The sequence below is a fragment of the Drosophila virilis genome, chromosome X (assembly GCF_030788295.1).
Source record: "Drosophila virilis strain 15010-1051.87 chromosome X, Dvir_AGI_RSII-ME, whole genome shotgun sequence".
NCBI lineage: Eukaryota > Metazoa > Arthropoda > Insecta > Diptera > Drosophilidae > Drosophila > Drosophila virilis.
Window position 1 is genome coordinate 20662177 of NC_091543.1, and position 22130 is coordinate 20684306.

Consider the following 22130-nt stretch of genomic DNA (forward strand, 5'->3'; position numbering starts at 1 on the left):
TAAGCAAAGGGAGTCTTCATGGATTAAGGCTAGGCCTAACTCCTAAGATTTGGCAGGAAGATATTTTTAGAGTCACTGAAGATCAGAAAATATCTTTAGAATTGATTTAACAGAGTATATCGCCGTCGGGCGCAGATTATTGTGGGTTGTGAATGCAACCAAAATGTCATTTACAATATAAATATTCAAGCAATTGATTTTACCAATATATATGCAGATATCAGCATATATATTTTTTTTATTAGCTCATGAATATTTAAATGTTGTGCATAAATTCCGATTGACCGAATGAACTTTGAAATAATATTTCACGTGCACATCATTGAAGCGGGCAGCATGGAAATATGCTAAGGGAAAATTTCCACAATTTTGCAAAAATACTTACAAAAGTTGAGGGCGTTTTCTTTTCAAGAAAAACTTTAACACCCAGTGTGCATATAATGCCCCACCCTCCAGCGCACAGGCACATGTATTTAGCACGTGAGGCCCACTGTGGAAGGCAAAGGCATAATTTTGCTTTTCATTTTCGTTTTCATTTTTGTTTCGTTTAATGTGGAAACTTACTCATGTAAATGAAAAACGCAGGTGGTAAAACTTTTTGCTTAACTGAAAAGCGGCCAAGGCACTAACACACACACACACACACACACACACACACATGTTTGTTGATGTATGTGTAAATGTATTGACACATGTATTTTCATGTTACACATTTTTAGAAAACACTCATCTTAAAGTTGAGCAGAAACGTCGACTTGACACATAAATTAACTTTGTTGCATAGAATTTGTTTTTATATACCCTGTACCCCGTGAACAGAGGTTGAAAGGCTTTATTGTTTCGATGTAATTGTAGTCCTTATCGGGACGTAGCCCTAAATTGATTCACGTGAAGCACGTGGATCTTGGTAACTCCCAAAGCTACCGGCATAAAATGTAACATATTTATTTTGTTAAAATGGTAAAAAATACTTAATAGTAGATCAAAGCGATATAGAAATAAGCGATTCATGCATTGATACATAAAAAAGCGAGCTCTATTGATGTTGTAATTCTAAAGACAATGATCGAACGAATAGATTGTCGAGACTTGGAATCAATATGTCGAAGGAATAAGAAACGTATGAGTGTCATCATGAACTTGTCTTGTTTATATCGACTTAACCCACATTTCGCGAATATCGATAAATATCGATTTTGAAAACAAGTTTGTTGAGCATATACCTCTGTCAGAAACACACGATTTGAATGTGTATTTCCCTTCCCTTTTGTTGATATCTAGAGGAAAGTGTGGGGCTAACGAGAAGAAGAAACACAGATGCAGCTTAAATAGAGAAGCAGCGAGTGCGAATGCAGATTATAGCAGCCCGTAGTTAAGTACAGGGTATCTGCTAGCGGGTCCTCCTCACCCGACCACTTGCATTTTTCAATGTGGCATTCGCTTATTGCAACTGTACAATGTATAAGTATGCATATGAGCAAATACACACACACACACACACACACACACACACACACACACACACACACATGATGTGTCCTTTAGGTGATGTGCCTTTTCAGAGCACTCAAATTTCCTAAGATCTTGCCCATAAAATATATTATGTCTTATTTATGTTTTTTTTTTTTTGAGCAAGCTCTGATAACTGCAGGAGGCAGCAACTTTTATGAGCGCTTACAATAAGAAACATTTTTTTGTATTTAATGCCATTTTTTTTACAAAATACATTTCGGGAACTGGAATTAAATTTTATTGGCACGAAAGTAAAAGCTTTGGTAAACCTGTGTGTGCCATTAGATTTATCAAATGCATCGAACGGCATTGCATAATGACCCGCGTCTTCTAGATAAAAAATATATTATATATAGTTATAATATATAAAAATTTATCTCTTATAAACTGTTTGTCCTGACTGACTTATTGAGTGACTGATTGGTGACCAACGCACAGCCCAAGCCGTAAGAGCTCGGAAGCTAACATTTTCACTCTAGTTACCTTATGTGAAGAAGGTGGTGCGTAAAGATGGGGCTTCGAGAAATTCCAGCCCGTAATCGCGAAGAAAGCTTGTATGAAACTTTTTTTCTTACCATACGATCGGCGTCAAACTCATTTTCAAAGAAATTTGTTAAAATTCAGTTTTCATTCAATTGTTTCTCACTTTTCCAAAAATGTATTCCTCCTTGGTGCGAATGGAGGGTCAAAGATTTGGTGGGTGACGTTTTGCCCTCAAATTCACTTTCAAGGATCTATATGAAAAAAAATCATTTAAGACGTGTTTCACATTTTTGGCAAAATTAAAGCATTCTCGGAGAAATGCGATTCAAAAAATTTGTAGGGCTAAGTTTTTAGTTTTGTCCGATTTGCTTCAAACTTATTTTGAAAGCTCTATATAGGAACTTAAGGAATACCTGTTTCAGCGATTTGGGAAGTCCAATCCGTAACATCCGTAAATTTGATTGAGAAAATTTATGTTATCCGGGCCACGGGCAAGGCAAGGCACGGTATCTGTATATAATATAATCTGGGATACTTAAACACAGATACACACGCATTCCAACAAACACACACACATATGCACAACAGTAGGCACGCGATTGGTCATCAAATATGCATAAAAATTGATGCGCTCTCACTCTTTTACCCTCCCTCTCTCTCTCCCGCTCCCTGGCTTGCTTTTGTGGCAGCCTTGTTCCCACTCATTAGTTAGTTACATGTGTTATGTGGCATGTTAAGCAGTGCTTAAAATTGTTGCCCCAAAACCGGACTGCGGCCGTTTTAAAAATGTAGCCGGTTAAAATAAAGGCTCACAAATAAAATAAAATACCAACAAAGGCCATATTAAAATGAATGACGCTGGCAATGAACGACACATAAATACCCTGTACGCTGGGCGACTTCAAAGCGTGAGTCGAATCAGCGACAATTTTCTTTTGTTAGGATTTTCATCAACATTTTCTTGCCCAGTCCAGATACATAATAATGGGCGTGGTAACTGTTCTGCGGCTGGAACTAGATATATATCTTGTTGTTTATAAAAATGGCCCTGCATTTATGCATTAAATGGGCTAATTATACCCGGTCGTTGTTGTTAACAGGGTATCAAAAAGAATAATATGCTTGCCGTTAGACGTTGTTGTTGTTGATATTGTTGCTGCGTGCGCTTGCATGCTGATATCCTTTCCTCTTTACGGACATGCACACACACACACACACACACACACACACGAATACAAATAAACACACGCAAACACACTGAGAAACGCTTTAAGCTGCGTAGCGTGAAAATATGCAGGAACATCTCTCGCATATGAAAACGCAATTTTTATAGCATACATTTTTAATAAACTGAGCAGTCAGCGCTATCCAATGCAATGCCGAAGCTAACAGATGCGAACACACACACCAACACACACACACACACACACACACTCACGCACACACACACACAAACAAACTCGCATCGATAGACGAATTTAAGGCATAAGCATGCTCCGAGTGGGTCATCTTCTCTGTATGTGTATGTATCTAGATGCTGAGCCCCATAAACACCCAGAGACACCTGCCAGCTGCCAAAGGCTATTTATTATACAGGGTGCACTAAGTCGCAGTCTGCAAACAGAACATAGGTCGGCTAGATATGTTAAAAAGTTTGATCGAGATTGCGTTTGAAAGTCTTAAGTAATAGTACTTATTGCACAGCAAAAGTGTATACGTTAGCTCGATTCGAACTAGCTAACTTTAGGTACGATTCGTGAAACAGCTTTTCACAGCCATGATTCCTGCCTTTGCTCTGTCATATCTTTATCTTTACTTCTGTTAAACAAATAATTAATATTATTAATTGATATACTTTTTGTAATACTGGATATTCATATTGTCATATACAGTTCAGGGGTATATCCTAAGCAATTTATGCTTTGCTTCTGGACTTACATTAAGTGTTTTCAACCAAACACGTTTTGAGAAAAATTAAGATAAGGTTCGGTTAATTGTCTTCCTAGAAAACTCATTTGGATTAAGTTTTGCTTCATAAGAGAAAATTGTAAAGTGAAATTTAAAAAAAAACCGTCTTGCTGCCCATAAAGTTTATATTTATATTTATATATTTATTATCAGGAAATTAGCTGCAGACCTTGGCTTCTGACAAAGACAAGACAGTCTTAAGCTGATGGAGACTCAAAGTCCAATTCATTTGTCTTATAGAATGTATCCATAAGATAACTTCACGTTACCACTAGCTATATGTTTTTCCTTTTTCTATAGAAAGAAGAGGGCCCGATAGAGAGAGAGCCGAGAGTCGCGAGGAAGCGAAGATCGAAAGGCGGAGCGAGATGCGTGAGCGCGCTAGTCGAGACTAGGACTCGCGCCCGCCTCTAGAGATCTCTGCTGCAGCGATTTCTCCCTATATCTCTCATCCCCTGTCTTCTTCTCTCTTTCTCGCGTCTCTCTCTCTCTCTCTCTCTCCGCTTTTATTTTTTTTCTCTCTCCCTCTCTATCTCCCTCTTTCTCTCTCTCGATTCTCTCTCTCTCTCTCTCTCTCTCTCTCTCTCTCTCTCTCTCTCTCTCTCTCTTTCTCTCTCTCTCTCTCTCTCTCCCTCGCTATCTCTCTACTCTCACATCTATCTAATCATTAGAGTTCGCCTTTGACTTTAACCAATTCGGAAGAACTTGAGTACTGTATATCACCTGCCACCTGCTCAAAGATATCTTTCAATAAAAAAAAGGCACCCCGTATTTGGAACGTGTCCAACAGCAGCAGCTACAACAATTACAGATGGTATTTCTCATTCCGTACCTTTTCCCAACTTGTATTGTGGCTTCTGTTATTTCGTCTGTCGATTACAATTATAGTAAATCAACCGCACGCTGCGAGCCGTAACCAAAAGCACCTAAAACGGCAATAGAATCGTCATCTTCGGCACGCCGAAGTTTGAATACCCTTGCAGACATTTGGCTTAAAAGGTTTTGTATACCAAATATTAATACCTGACTGTTTATATAGTAAATATAGTAGATCGATGTTCGTGAAGAGAATCGTGAATCTCTCAAATGCTTAATTTTGTCAAGATAAGCTAAAATATTTTCCATAAAGAAAACAAATTCTTCGAACTAACCCGTGAAACGTTGCCTTATGGTATCCTTAAACTGTCTCGGCTGTTGACACTAATCAAGAAAATATATAGATATATACATTAGAGGATCAAAAAATATGTTTCGCTCGGCATTATATAGTGCGTGACAAATTTTGAATACCCTTTGCTAGAGTAGAATATAAACAAACAAAAAATGAAAATGAAACGAAATGTTGGCCAAGAAGATTGTGTTGTTGTCCCAGCTGGTTGCCTAGGTGTTGAATTCGCATTCATTTTGAAACATTTCAACGCCGATGCGACAATGACAGCTACAACAGCAGCAACCCTACCTGAAGAGCGAAAAACAGAAAACGAGTAAGTGCTGAGGGCAGCAGCCAGTGAAATCCTGCTGCCAAAATGTAAATACGCTTCCTTTTTATACCCTGAACCCATTAAAAATGGGTATAAGGTATAATGTATGTAACAGGCAGAAGGAAGCATCTCCGACCCCATAAAGTATATATATTCCTGATCAGCATCAATAGCTGCGTCGATCTAACCATGTCCGTCTGTGTGTCCGTCCGTCTGTCCGTATGTATGAACGCAAGGATCTCAGAACCTAAAATTTTAGATGTAGGTACTCCTAGTGCCTGCGCAGATCGAGTTTATTTCCGATATCCTGTTTTTTGGGCAATTTTGGTAAATAATAAGAGCTAGAGTCACCAAACTTGACATATAGCTTCTAAAATAGAATATATATATATATGCATTTGATGTTGGGAGAAGAGGGTTCAGGGTATCCCCTAGTCGGGAGCTCCCGACTAGAACCTCTTACTTGTTTCTGTCGTTATCGGGCGGCTAGCATAATTTATAATTTATTTATCCCCTAGTCGGGAGCTCCCGACTAGAACCTCTTACTTGTTTCTGTCGTTATCGGGCGGCTAGCATAATTTATTTGTAATTGACAGTCGATTGAGGGCGAGAAAATGGGTTGGGCGCCACTTGGAACTTGGCACTTGCCACGTTTGGCTGCCGCAACGCGTTTCGCCTGTCATGTGCGGTGCTCGTGTGGTTGCGAATTCCTGTCCCACATTCCTGCGCCTTCTAGTTGCGGTTGCTGCATGTGGCACATGCCAGCGCTTAAAAACGCACATTGAACGCCTTAGAGAATGGCGCCCCAAAAGCTTTTGTTGTTTGTTTCAAAACCCCAGCTGGACCCGAAAGCTTTAAGCTTAACGAGTGTCACCTTTTCTTAGTTAAGTGTGTTCTCAGCTTTGCCTAAAGCCTAAACCCAGTTGGGCTTTTCGAGTGGGTAATTCGAGTAGGAAACCATTTTGCAAAAGCTTGCGAAATCGCTTTGTTAGCTTTACTTTTCTTACAAATTCAAATTCAGTTCGACTTGATTCATTTAGTTCACTTTTTATGGTCTTATATAAAGTCAAACGCTTTCAGCTTAATAGCCTTGACTAATAGTCCAATTAATATCAAGAAAATCCATTAGACTTTTCTTCTGAAGTAATCTAAAATATGGTTCAAGGTTTTTTCATATAATCTTTTCGAAGATGTTTGTCGAGCTACAACTGAAATATATCGCTAGAGAAATATATTAAAGCAAAATTGTTTTCAATTTAGGCTATAATTAATTAAACCCCGCAAGTCGAGGCAGCTAAATATTTAAATATTGAAAAATGGAAAGCCAGCATTATATATATTTAAAAAAGTTTTTTTTTTTGTCGAATTGTTTTGCAAGTGAAACTCAGAGCAGAAATTAATTAAGACCAAAAATAAATGAAACCTAAATAAAGTTCTTGAGGTTAAAAGAAAAGGGTATGACAAAATTTAACACTAAATTAACAACAAACGCTTTTAATTTAGAATCTAATATTTTTACTAACCACAAGCCGAACAGAAATATATAAGGATAAGCTGCATAAAGAAAAGTCGAAAATTTTTCAAATATATAGTTCAAGATTATTTTCCTTTCATAAATATCTTTGCAATACCTTTAACCTATAATATCAAGCTAACGATACTTTCAAAACTCTGCTTTGCTATAACAAATTAAGTATATAAAACGATGAGGCTTTATGTTGCTCCTAAAACATATTTTGAAATTGGCTTTATTGAACACAAAATAGGCAAGTGTGAGTGCAGATTTAATAGTTCTATTGAAAACTGAAAGAAATTGGCCGAATAGAGAGAATCAAAAGTTCTCAGAACTTCTCTCTTTGAACCGAAACACCGAAAAAATAAGTTGGACTTGCAGCATTATTAAAGAAGAAGGTGGCTAAATTGAGCAGGAAATGAGTGAGTTGTATTTTGTGCAGATTAAATAGTTCTATTAAGAACTGAAAGAAATTGCTCGAATCCAAATTCTCACATGTGAATAACCAGGTTCACGAACCCAATCTTAAGTCGAGACTTTTTGTTGTTTGCAGCATTTGCTTGAATATACTTTGCTATAAAAAGGGCGCTAAATTGAGCAGAAAATACTTTAATATAGAATTATGAAATTAATTAATTGCGATATTATCAAAGAAACTAAAATGGGGATTCACCGTAAACAACATTTAGTTTTTAACATAATCCTCCCCAACGTAAGCTCAAGCGTTAAAGCGCTAAGCAAAAAGCTATGCCAAAGCTCGAGAGCTTACTTTAATCAGCTGATTGCATTTGAATATGTTGCTATCTCTTTTGCACTCAACTACAGCATTGCCTGAGCGCCGAAATTTGAAGGTTTGACTGTGAGCGTGTGTGTATATCTGTGTGTGCGTGTGTGCTTGTGTGTGCTTATGTGTGTCAAAAGGTAAACAATAACAACAACGACGCCAACCAAAAAGCGTCCCTAGTTACTTTGCCAGCAACCGACGTAGCCGCCTGTCCGCCCGGCGTGACGACCCACATACACACACAAATACACACACACACACACACACACACACATGGACAGGCACACATATACACACATACTCATAGTAGCCAATTCACACACACGCAGACGCAGATTTCCAGTTAACGGTGTGTTTCATTCAGTTTCACTTTCAGTCGTCGCCTGACTTCCGCACGGAAGCGTTCGTTGCGTTTTCCTCTCTCAACTCTCTCTCTCTTTATATTCCTTTTTGTTTCTGTTGTTATTTTGGATGTGCAGCGCACAAAAGTTTTTAACGAAACAAGAACAACAACAAAATATAAACAAATATTACAAATTAAAATAATAAAAATATAAAATGTTAAAGTTAGCCAAGAAATTTCCCTTAAATGCTTTCATCATAAGAAAAACTCGAAACTCTACGAAAAAGTCATTTGGGAATTAAAAAACGCAAGCCCACAAGCAAAATAAAAAACAAACAAACAAACAAAATAACACAGAAATACGAAAGGTGGCAAAATGTTAACAAAAAATTAAATGAAATAAAAACAAAATATATAAAATAAACTGAGGAAAATGCTCATTTTCCTGTCGCAAGCTGCTGTCAAGTTGTTGTTGTTGATGTTGTTGTTGTTGTTGTTGCTGAACAGCTGTTGTTGCTGTTACTGTTATTATTATTATTATTATTGCATGTGTGCGTGTGCGTGTGTGTGTGTGCGTGTGTCTGTGGTTGTGTGTGCTAGCGTGTGTGTGTGTTAAAAGTTACGCCATTTATGCCGCCTTCTTTTCAAACAAAAACAATGAACTTAACAAAAAGCGTTGCCCAGAGGCAACAAATTAATAACAACAGCGGCACATGAGTGTGCGTGTGCGTATGTTTGTGTGTGTGTGTGTGTGTGTGTGTGTGTGTACGCGCGCACTTGCTCGCATAAATCTATAAAAACATTTTTAATTTCAAGCAAGCAAACGACAAAATGTGTCAAATGTGCGACGTCAACAGCAGCAGCTGTTTGATATGCAGCTCTAGATGCTGCCTGCCAATATACATGTGTATATATATATATGTGTGTGTGTGTGTGTGTGTATAAGACGCATCCTACCTAAACAACGCCAGCCTTGCCACAAAAAGACAACTGTTTTACTTGTCTGCTGGCCCCAGAGAAGCCAGCTAACAGCTACCATGGCCAGCGCCCCGAACTCAACTGTCGAGAGCTGCTCAAGCAATTGTTTTTATCCTGCCAAAGGACTTGCCGCTGCTTTTGTTTACACACAGCTTCAGGCTGCCAAGCTGCCATTGTCCATGCACATGCATATACTTATGTATGTGTGCTTTGCTGTTGTTGTTGTTGTTGTTGCTCAGCCAGCTGCCGCTCTTGCAAGTATCTGTGTATATATATATATATATATATATACATATTCAATGTGGCAAGGCATTGATATGCGTTTGTGTAGCCCTTGCTTAGTTGCAGTTGCAAGATGCACATTGGCGTTCTCATCGATCGCAAACTGTTCGCGCTGAGGCACACATGTGCTGAGGTATTACACACACACACACGTGTATAAATTTAACACAGATACCCTGAATACCAAAGCCATGTATGCCATAGGCTTTCACAGCAGAATCATATTTTTCAGGCAACTGTTTTACATATCAGAAAAATCTGTTTATAGACTGCAAGCAGGGTCATTTGTCTTGTGTTTGAGTCACAAACTTATCAAGCGACCCTCGTAGATTACCTTTTCCTTTGTTTATATATTATACATATTATTAGAGTAGAGTGCACTGCAGCCAGCTGCATTTTTTTTATGGCCCTTTATCCAGTCTTGTCATATACGAAAATGCTATCATTTTGCTCTCATTTCCCCAGTATCCTGTGTCTTGTCCAAATATGTAGTGATAGCTTGTACGTTCTATTTGAATTATGCATAAAAATCGTTTTTATTTTATATTCCATCCACGTTTCTTTTTTTGGCAATATCCTAACTGTCCTTTTCAAATAAATTTATGCCCAAAATAGCTGCAAATTTCCAAAACTTAGCCAAAACCAAAGATTTAGCAACTGAAATTCTCATTTATAAATAGCTAATTTAGTCGATAAAAGTGGATTATTTCAAATGGCTTAAGTCATTGCTGAAATTTGATATAATGAAGGCTTATTCCTTGGCAATCCATATACATAATACTCCCCACTGCAGGGACATACAAATTAGGAGGGAAATTAAGCTGGTTAATTCTGTTCGTAATTGAAGAAACATTTTTTGCAATGTTACATATAAAAGTCAAAGCAGTAAGTTATTAGCTATAATAGCTGGTATTAGCCGTCTTTGTACGTTTTGTTGCTTCAAATTTTAAACGTCAGTTTCCCGCACGTACAAATTGTGAATCTGACGTTGAATTACCTGCAAAACAAAGCAAGATAAAATTAGTTTGATAGCCTGTAACTACATGCCATGCTGACAATAATAATAATAATAATAATAATTTACACACCAAAGAAACAAATAAAAACTCGATTATTTACCAAATTGAGCAATGGCCCAAAAAAGTATGCTACATAAAAGCTGATGAAATCGCAGATAAGATGAATAGCAAGAAAGAAAAAAGAAGATGGAGGAATATGCCCAGAGGCAAATAATTTATAACATATACATGTGTATATGGCTGCCATTAATCAAATGGCTTTCCATAAACACACCAGAATTTGTGCCTTTTTTTCTTTTTGGCCAGCTCTCAGGCATGTCTGCTAAGCTCCTCAATATGATTGGCAAAAGCATCATGGCATCTACTAGAAATCTGCCACTTGCTTAGATCTTGAGCAATTTGAACAGAACCAGGTTTTTTTTCTTTCGTTTACTTGCTATTGAATTCGACCTATGCAAACAAGCAGCCGCAAGAACTACTTCAGCACAGCCCTTTGAGCACATCAATCATACGCACTGTTGTGCGAGGCAAACATTTGCATAGGCCATGTGTGGGCGGCGAGTTGGGACCGTGGCATGCACGCCAATGTGAGCAACCGACAGCGGTGCCATCCCGCACAACTTGACCGACTGGCAAATGCTTCAACCTGCCCCCAAGCTGCCCCACCATTGAAGAAAACTTTGGCTCGAACAATATGCAAATTGTAATACGTCAAGTTTCTGCTGCATATGGCTTGTCGGGCTTAAACTGAACTCTGTGTCTGTGTCTGTGTGTGCTTGTGTGTGGGTGTGTGTGAGCCAGCAAAAGTTTTACCAGCTGCCAACTGTGGGCTCTCCGGTTCTTTACTCTGTTTATGCTAATACCTTGCAGCTTGCCACATACGCTGCCTAATTCAATTTTTGGCATTTTGACTAAGTCGTTTATCTGCGGCAAACACAGTACCAAAGTTGCCAGCCAAAATTGAATCAGTAACCAGTCAAAAGCCAACATCATCATCATCATCATCAGCAACATCATTAGCAGCAGCATCATTATGTTCTACGCTGTCATTGTCGCTGTCATATTCATGAGTCCAAGTCCCATGAGTTTGGCTTTTGACGGTTTTTTCGGCGTGCGATTATGTAAATTTCATTGGAAAATTTATTGCGAAAGCATGCACGTCGTATGCGCGGCATAAATAGCTCATTAAATGCCCAAAGAAGGCCCGTCTAATTCAGTTAGGGCCACGTCTCAACACGCCCGGTCACAAGGCCATGCCCAGCTAGCCAATTGCCCACATTCTCTTCAGTTCGTAATGCGTGTGTAATGCGCCATTTTGTGATTAATGAGCCGTTTGACTTGGCAACTAACCGCGACAGCAACAACTTCGGCTACAAACTAATCAGGCATTATCAACAACAACAACAACAACAGCAACATCATCATCATCATCATTTATTAACAACATAATTAACAAGAACAGCAACAATCATGGTGGAAATACAAAAGCCGCATTCGGCTCTTAAGCGGCCATCGCTAAAACGCGAAACAGTTGTGGTTAACAATAGTGCACCCACCATTAAAAAGGTGACGCTGGTGCCCAAGGATGAGGTGAGTCCAGGATGAGCGGATGAGTGTGGGCTGGGACGGGTACGAGAACGGGAACGGGAACGGGGCAAAGGCATTGTGCTTGTGGCACTTTGTTGTTTGTAGTAATTACATAATTACGCGCTGCATAATGTGCGCTTTGTTCTTTTTCTGTTGTGTGTGTTTTTTTTTATTTGGCCATTTCACACAATTTGCATAAATTTTGCTGGCCAAAACTTGATTTTCTTTGTAATACCCTTGCAAAGGCTATTATCGCTTTGTCGTAAACTGTGTAAGACATTGAAAAAAAACATCGCAGATCTTCTTTAGACTGAAATATCATAGAACAGTATTAGTAACAGTCGAGGTTGCCTGGACATGTCCGTCTGTCTAGTCTCTCGTCAGAAAACCTTGCATAGATCTATTTTTCTATTGCAGGCAGTACATATGCTGAAGGCAACTGGATCGAAAGACTATAACATAAAGCTGTCATAGAAACGAGCATTCAACAATATTCTTCTTCGACAACGAAAACGAATATGTACTTCAATATATGCACAACAAGCTTGGCTTCAGTATTCCTCTTCTATAGAAACAATAGCTCGAAAATAAAGCTTGTATAGGCAAAGCGTATCTAAACTTCGACATGCCGCAGATACCCGTTCATTGTTATTTGTTTTTCGTCTTAAAAAACTCTCTTTGAAATGATAAATGCGATTAGTTTAACTAATCCAATTAAAAGTCCATTAATGCAATGTTTAAGTGCATGTTAATTTAAAAAAAACTGGAATTAATTTTATTATTACAATTTATTGAATGTGTCAGAGCAGCAACTAAGCTACGAATTGATATATTTATATATATCAAATATATGTACTCCTATCCAGACATAATTTCCGCTGGTTTCTAGCCTTAAACACCTCAATCAGGGCCTTTCGAGTATCTGAAATGCATATTGGGCGGCGTTGCTTGGCTGCAAATGCCACAATTTTAAAGGCGAGTTAATTAAGTATGCAAATGTTTGTGTCTTTTGGGCGTATCCTTTGTTGCCGACGCCTTGACTAGGGGCTCGCACAAAAGGATTAAGTGAAGTCCTTTTTCTAGGCTCATTTAATTGCTTTTATGCGCCGTAGATAAACAAGTGCCCCCAAAATATCTGCCAAACAGGAAACATACTTTCGCCCAGCTTTGAGCTCGAAACCCTTACCTTCCACTTGCCACTTGCTCCGCCCCCATAACTCGACTATGGCTACGCATAAAATTACAAATAGGAAAATATATATATATATATATATATTATGTGTTTGCCTTTGCCTTTGTCTTTGGGTTTTGTTGCTTCTCATTTTATGTTGTCGCAGCTCATTTGCAAAATTCATAAATAAACGCAGCGCAGATTGCGCCAATCGGGTATACAACACTTAACATGTGCCTTTGTTGAGTTGACGCAAAAGAATCTCTGGAGAATTGTTGAAAATAGCATTAACTGCCAAAGCCAAGATGATTACCAACTTGGAGTCAATTAGTTGAATTGGCCACCTAAGAAGCCACAGAAGTTCATGTTGAACGGAAACGCGCGAGGTTGTCGTCCGAGCTTAAATATCTTGGGTAGGTTTTGTACCCAGAATTTCTATAAAATTCGGTGAAGTTAACGCCAGATCGATTGCGAAATCACAAAGGGGCACATTAAGGCTTTGCCTTTGTGCAATTTTTGTATAATTTATCGTTGGCTTTTTTCCACTTAAATATTTTTCTCAGTTTTTACGCAGAACTTGACAATAAATAAACGCACCTTAATGAAAAAAAGTTCTTATTAAAAGTTACCTACTTCATTTCTCGAAACAATTTTAGTTAGATCAGATCATCGGACTATAACATTTAATGTTGTCCGCGCTTAATTCTTGCATGGGGCATACCCTTTGGTGTTGTGTTTGGTCAAGGGTATAACTTAGGTTAGCGCGCACAGATTGCGGACAGATTTTAAGTTTATAAATGCAAATTATAAACTGGCTGAAGGCGTAACAACTTTCGATTGGCATTTCATTATAAGCGTGCCATAAATAAACTACATTTGCCATATCGATTGCCCAAACGCTTGAATACCCTGACAGCCCGAAGCCCAGGGCCGTGCTATCAAGAGCAGGCTGTCCGCCTCGACACGTTGCCAGAGTTGAAGAGAGGGGGAGACAAAGACGGAGACGAAGGCGGAGGCGATGGCGAAGACGGTCGCAAAAGTTCGCTGCAAATCTTTGGGCCATAAATAAGACCCCTTCGCATACCCCTCAGCTCTAGCCACTCGCAGCGCCCGCATTTTATTACCTTTGAAAAGTTGTTTGGCTGAAGCACGCAGAAATAAATAAATAAAATACAAATACAAATACAAATAAAATTTATAGAGCCAACTCAGCAAGCGGCAAATAATTGAGCAGTCCTGCCAAAATGTTTTACGAGTCTCATAATTCTTTTTTTATGTTCAAAATTAAATTTAATTTGTCAGGCAAAGGTAATTGCGAAATGCTTCAGCTTCCTTCGCTCATCGTTGTAATCGCCCCCTTCCCTCGCTCGGCCACCCACCAACAAAATCGTCCATCCTCTCTCCCATGCCTGCCTGTCATCATCTGTCACAGAAACAAAATTTTAAGGAAAAAAATTCAGAAAGAAGCGCTAGCCACGGCAATCCGAAACTTAAATGCTCTTGAGTACAGTGTATTGCGGAACATTAACTTATATCAAAATAGATCCCGTGTGCTAAAGGTCCTCTATAATATGGGTTTCATGTGAAATAACTCCCACTTGATATAGGTTCCATGTGCTATAGGTCCCGTGAGATATAGCTCCCATATAATATAGGTCCCATAGGATATAGGTACCCTGTTATGGGGTACCATATGATATGGGTCTCACAGTTCATAAAGGTCTCACTTATTATAAGTCCCATATGTTATAGATCTCATGTGCTATAAGTCCCATTTGAAATGGGTCCCATGTAATATAAGTGCGGTATGATATAGGTCGGTTTATGATCATATATTCCATACATGATATGGTGGTCCGATTCGGCCGAAACAGACAGAGGAGAGGATGCCTCAACTCGACTGTTGCTACGGATCAAGAATAAATACACTTCTTTGGGTCGGAGATGTTGCGTGACAAAATTGTAATGCCCCCTGTGCCAGGGTAAACAAGAAAAACAGTTGGAAACTCATTTTTGACTTGCTGAAATTAAACTTTGTGAAAAGTTGTTGAGCGCAGGAAGCGCAGCCCAGGACACTTCCAGCACTGCACTGATTTCCTTTTAATTATCATAATTATGCGTTGAATCGCAATTTGTGTCAGCCACGTTACAGTCCCCGCACGATGCCCATCACATCGACCTTGAGCACTTTCAATGCTAATGGCAAATGGGGGTATGGCCACGCCTTCCTTATCCGGCCTGCCCACAATACCGGAGATAACATATTTCTAAAAAAAAAAAAATAAAATCAAATAAATTGAGCATGCATTCTGTGTGGCTTTGCCCAACTGACGCAGGGCTTTAAACCATTTAATAGCTGTGAATCGGTTAAAAAGTAATTCTCAAAATATTTTATCCGAATAAAAAGATGGTATTCGATCTGCGAAACATTATTCCAATTACTTTTAGGCATGGTAAAAAACGTTAATTATTATTATTGGATTTCATATTCAATAAAAAGACATCTACATTTTGACAATTTGTAAATGAAAAACAATATATTAATCTCTTAGAAGTTGTTCCTGGTACATGAATACACTTTCTTTAAAAATGTTCTTATTGTTTTCGGTCAAAATTATTCGATATTAGCTATTATATATATTTTAAAAGTGATTAGATAAAGAATATACTATTATATATGTTTAAGGATCTTAAGAGTTTGCTTTAAAGTACACAGAAGTAACCCTATTTATTACGTAAGCGTGCTCTTGTTGGGAGTGCCAGAATAGGAGATACCCTGCACATTTTTCTACCAATGCCAAATGATATAAAATGTAATAAAATCGATCTGTCTAGAATATTGTAGAAGCTATATGTAAAAAAAAAACAGGATTGCGAATTCGCGTTCTATCGATTGCTTAGAAACGCGACAAGTTATCGATAATTGGAAACAAACTACACTGTTTAAAGTTTAAGATTTGAGACTACAGACGAATGGAATTAGCAAAAATTGATATTTGCCTAGCTCACCGTTTAAAAGTTATTGATGAGAAACGAAAGCTCTCTATACGACCTTTTTAAATGCCAATTATTTGGCGAATAGAGTATTGCGCAAACGGTGCTTACTTGCTTGGCAGTTGACTAAAACGGTGGCTCAATAAATAAAGTGTGGGCGATAAATTTGCTAATGCAAATGAAACGCGATGGCGATAAAAAAAAAAAACACAGGGCCAAACTGCAAACTGCGATAGTTGACTTTCTCGCGCTGTTGGCCGTTAATTGGGGCCATGCTCTGGGCCAAATGGCAGTTGCGTTGAGGTGCGAGTTGGCGACATCGCTGAGTTTCAGCCGTTCATTAATAATTGCCACGCCGTGGCACGCACATGGGGCAAGCACTTGGGGCAGGTCGTGCACAGATGCGGCAAACGCAGCGTTATAAATGATTTGCCAGCTGAGTTCATCATAATGACATAAGTTGTGTGCGTGCACCACAAGCTCTATTTCAATGCCACTCTCACTTGCTCGCTCTCTCGCTATCTATGTACCATTCGTCCGGCCGCTCATCAATATTGCAAATGATTTGCCTGCAAAAGCCGCTCGAGGGCCATTTGCGGTTGACCCTTGTCATCTGTTTGCTCTATGGCTCGTCCAGCCTTTTGCTTGTTCTCGCCAACTGACCATATTCGATTTCGATATTGAAACAGTTTGGATTGAAACCCTTGTAAGCATTTTGTTCACAATCCAATTCATTTTCAGTCCCATGCCAAATAATAATAAAAAAAAAAAAAAAAAAAACCAATCCTTTCGAGAAAGTATTCAAGATGAATTTGTGTTATATAAATTATTCCATTGAATTGTATAAAAAGGATTTCAAATAAGCTAATCTTATCGAGTAGTAGTATGTACATACTGTCTGTCCTGATTGACTGATTAACTTACTGACTGATTCTATTGATTGGGTTCAGAACTACTATTCCTATTATTATCTTGATGTTTTGCTCGCCAAGACCAAAATTCCACGTGCACCTGTGGGAAATTGGTGGAAAAGTGTGTTATGCAACATTTTTGTTTCTCATCCGACTTGTTCGACTTGAAACTTCATTGCAAAGATCTTTTTTTCACACTTTTTCACAAATCGAGCAATATTGGGTAAAAAGTTGGCATCAAAAGTTGGGCTGAAGACACGACAGGAGAGCCTAACTAGAAGATACCCTGCATTGAATGGTAGCTATAAAATGAAAGAAAGTATATACCGTCGGACAAATGGACGGACGGACAGTCGGAATTGGCTAAATGAATTTGGATGTTAATGCTGACCAGAATACATATACTTTATGGGGTCAAAGATGCTTCCTTCTGCCCGATACTTACATATGAACAGAACCATGATACCCGTCTTCAGTGGTTCAGGGTATACAACAATTATAGTTCCCATTCGATTGTCAGAAATTCCGTAAGATTCCTGGAGTTAAATTTACGTGGTTTCAAGATATTTGCCTTCTAACATGAATGCAATTAGTAAAGCTCTGCTGAAATTTGATTTTTGATTAAAATGTTCACATGAAGAACACACAAATAATTCAATTATCGATGCGTAACTTGGTGAGGCTAATATTCACTTTCCTAGTCGAAATGCAAATAACAAAAATATTGAACAAATGTGTGATAAAAATACACAAATAAATGAATTTGCTAGTGAAAATAAACATTACATAGAAATTTGGGTAAAACGAAAGCAGCAAATTCTGGTAAATCAATAAACAAAATAAATACGGCTGACTAAAAATAATTCAGAGATATCAATTAGACGAAATGAAATATTTTCAAATATTTACATGCATAACAATAATGAGAAATATTTTCATTGTTTTTATTTATTTATTATTTTTTTTTTTTTTTGGTTGTCTTTTGCAAATTGTATTAAATTGTACAAAGTGCTGTGCATTGAATTGTGAGATGCCAACGGGCTTGATGTTACATGGTTTTTGCCAGCAAATTGACAATATTTCATTAAACTTGACGGCAATTCCAATTAAATATGTGTGCAGACATGCATACAGACCAACAGACATACATACATATATATATTTATATAGATAGGTAGCATGGCAATGCGGCAATTGACTGAGGCTTGGCCCATTCTCAGAAATTATGGCCCCGAAAATAAAACGAAATTAATTGCTATGACTGAGCCTGTCCTTGTCCCTGTGTGTGTGCCTCTTTCTGTGTGTGTGTGTGTGCGTGTGTGTGTGTATCTTGAACTGAATCTGTATTTGTACGGATAGCTTGGCCATCGCAGCACGGGCAGGTGGGGCGAGGCACACAAAATTGTGAGTTGCAGACACGCAGAACATGGCCAAAAACTTTTGCTGCTGCGGACACATCATAAATTTTCACATATACGCACACACTGAAGAGCCAGCGCTTAGTGACAGCAATTGTGAATTGTTTGGCATTGTTGTTGCTGTCCACTTATTATGACCATTGTGACTGCTCCTGCTCCTACAGTTGCTGCCGCCGCTGCCTTCATTAGCCATTAATGCGACTCGGGCCATAAAAAGGTGTGACAATTGCCATGGCCAAAAAGTAAAAAAAAGAAGCAATAAAGAACGCCCATCTGCAGCACGCCGAAGATTAAATACCCTTAAAGACATGTCGATTCCAACTGTTTCTGGCTGCAGCAGCGATAGGATAAAGTCGAAACAGCTTAAACAATTCTGCAGACCTGTAAGAAGAATTTAGCTGGGCTTTTCGTGGCGATAGATTTCAAACTGAGCAAACCAAATGATAAACATGGATCTATCGAATTGGCTGTTGCTACAGATCAATAAAATATATACTCCATGAGGTTGAAGGTGCGTTACATATAAGATGAACTAAGGCATAACAGCCTCTGCTAGGGTATTAAAAGAGAGCGTAATTTATATACGTAATGAAGGCAATTTGCGGTTGAAGTTGGCGCAGCTTAATGTTGTTGCTGTTGTTATTGCTTTTACTGCTGCAGCTGCTGTTGTTGGTTGGCAAGGCTTTGGGCCAGGTGCCAAGCGCAGAGCTTTGTGAATGCGTTTACAGCTCATTAAATGCACGTCTAACAGTCGTTGCTGCCACTGTCACAGCCGCTGCTGCTGGCACTGCAGCTAGTGCTACTGCTAGTGCTACTGCTGCTCTTTCTGAACTCCTTACTAATGGCATTGCCAGTGCTCTTTTTCTTCTTGTTACGCTTGTTGCTGTAAATCGATTGCCACCACACTGGCATTTGCATTTGCCATTGAGCTGGAAAGCAAGAAGTTCCTTTTACATTTTATTACATCGATTGCATGGTAAAAGCATTCCAGCATGTTCACAATTCAACTGCAACTACAGCCCGTTGGTCATTTGTATTTAACGATTCGTTTTTCTCAACTGGTCATTCCGCAAAATCGACAATCAATTAATTAAATGTTGTAAATGGCAGGCAAAAACATTTAAGCATCATGTTAGATCGGGCGTGTCCGACTAGGAGATGCTGCGCACCCAGCGGCAAATTGTCTTTATCAATTGTATGGTTAACAAAAAAATATATCGATTTCGATTTCAATTTATATCGTTTTTTATACATGGATACGGGGATTCCATGGAAACATTTTTGAAGATTTAAAAGGGAGAGAAACATCTTAAAACGAAAAACAGTTCTCTATGTTATAATTATTAATAGTAAAATTATTTTGAAAATCCTATAAAAGTACTTAATATCATGAAAATCGCATAGAAGGGCGTTTCGCGTTCAAAAACGCAGAAGTAAATTTCAATCTTTTAGGCTTAAAATAAGCTTTAAGAACTAAGATATATATTTTTATCTGTCAATGATATTGAAAGAATATAAGAAATGGGGGCTTTCCAAAAATGGCACCTTCGGTCTTCGTCTTGTCTTTAGTTTTGCGCTTGGGCCTAAGCTCGCTGTGTCCATATGGCCCATGAGCCAGGCAAAGGGTCCGTGCAAATATCTACTTTATGTAGACAAACAGACGCACTGACAACTCAATTTTTGCGCCTGATTGAGAATACATTTTTATTGAATTATGTGGTTATTCGGCGTCAGAGAAATAAGAAAAGAAAATCAATACATTAATGCGACATAAGCCCCTGAGCTCTACGGCAGGCATGACAATTTTCTTGGAAATCGTTTTAGCTACCGCAAAATTATGAAAGTTGAAAGTCAATGAAAAGCATTCACTTCAAATTTATAACAATAAATCCGTTCCGCAAACGGAAATTGATTGGATTGGTTTAAAAACTAAGTTGCTCGAATGAGCATTTGTTTATTTGTTATTTTTTATGCGAATTTTTGTGGCAACGGGAAATCGAGTTGTGGTTAAATTAAGCTGAAGCATCCTTTGTAACTGGCAGGGCACAATATAAGCTCGTGTGTGGACAATTGAATTGTGGAAAAACTTATCGCACACTCGCAGTCAACAGTTAGCAGCAGCCACAGCCACGGCCACAGTCAGAGGCATTGTTCCCGCTGAAAGGAGGGAAAATCCAATTAAATGCTCAACCCTCGACGACTTTAGAATTAAAGAACAAATGCAACATTTGTGCGCGCAAGTTTCTCAATTGCTATCAAATGTGATTTTGTTGTGTACGTGTGTCTCGCTGTGTGTGTGTGTGTGTGTGTGTGTGCGTGTGTGTGTATGTCTGGCATTATGGCACATTAAAAAAATAAGAAAAAATTGCCATAAAAACAGCAACATTGTCTACACACAACCGTCGGCCAGAGCCTGCACTTAATGTACCAATTTTTGAGCTGACGCTGGTGATGCTGAAAGTCGTTGCTTCGTGTGCATTCCTGGTATTCAACTATTTGCAATAATTACATATTTGCCAGCGGGCTCAGCTCTCAACATTGTTGAGTGCACTTTCCAACACTGCACACAATGTCCACTTCAGGACACAAGACGCCCATCCACCACACCGCCCCCCCCCCCCTCGGCCAACCCTTTTGAAATAAAACTAAAACAGAAAATACCCGTAAGTGCTTGCTGGCAGTTTACAGACTCAATGCGAAATGCAGTTTACAAGAAGCAAAAAATTAAATGTTTTGTCGGTTCAGCGAAAATATATATACATGCTCCTTAAATACACTTTCTTTATGCACTGAAAGTTGACTAACATTATTTAGATACTGAGATCTGCCAATATTTATATGTTGATTACATTTTCATAGTCGAAATTAGTGCCAAATTTTATTTACCATATACTTGATAGAGATTTACAATTTTAAATACATTTTTTATCTAATATTTATCTTAGAGTTAATTTACCATGTACCTGAAAAATATGAACAATTCTTAATGCATTTTTCATTTCTGAACAGCCAAAGTCTTACATATTATTACACTGGATTACAATTTTAAATATTTAATTAATTTTTTATCTACCAACAGCCATAATTTATCTCGAAGTTAATTTGCCTTGTACCTGATAATGATTTACAGCTTAAGCAAAACAAAATTAAACAAACATATAATTTACCATTTACCTGATAAACATCTAATTCTTGTAATTTATATTTAAGCGCCAAAATTTAGCGTCTAGATTATTTACCGTATACTTCTTAAATATTATATATATTTAATATTTATATATTTTTTGTATCTATTAACAGCCATCATTTGCCGCAAGCTTAATTTACCCTGTACCTATTGATAACTAATGATTTTTATCTTTTAACAGAATACTAGCTACTTTCTTAACCATTTACCTACTCAATTTATATATGCATTTTACTTCTTCTTTTTATATCTTTGAACAGCCAACATACACTCTGCTGCCAATTGACGATGTACTTCATACACATTATTATTATTATTATTAATATATAATCAAATTTGCATCTATATTTACAGCCATCATTTCGCTTACGAATTATTTGCTATGTGCCTGAATGTGTGTTACAATTTTTATTAAATTTCCTTCTCTTAATTCTTAATTCTCTTAACAGAAAACATTATACTTACAGCTAAAAAACCATATACCTGGTATATTTAGATT

General features: G+C 38.1%; 1 protein-coding gene across 3 annotated transcripts in view; it reads left to right on the forward strand.

The window, feature by feature from the left end:
* LOC6632064 (non-canonical poly(A) RNA polymerase protein Trf4-1) overlaps positions 1-22130 on the forward strand; it is a 168429-nt gene that overhangs the window by 121182 nt on the left and 25117 nt on the right. The window contains exon 1 of one of the 3 annotated variants that reach the window (XM_002055583.4): positions 10478-11953. The exons of the other annotated variants lie outside the window; for them this stretch is intronic. Coding sequence (XP_002055619.3) covers positions 11834-11953 — 120 coding nt within the window. The 5' untranslated portion in view covers positions 10478-11833. Of the gene's footprint in view, positions 1-10477; positions 11954-22130 lie in introns of those variants that run through there. 3 annotated transcript variants of the gene reach the window in all.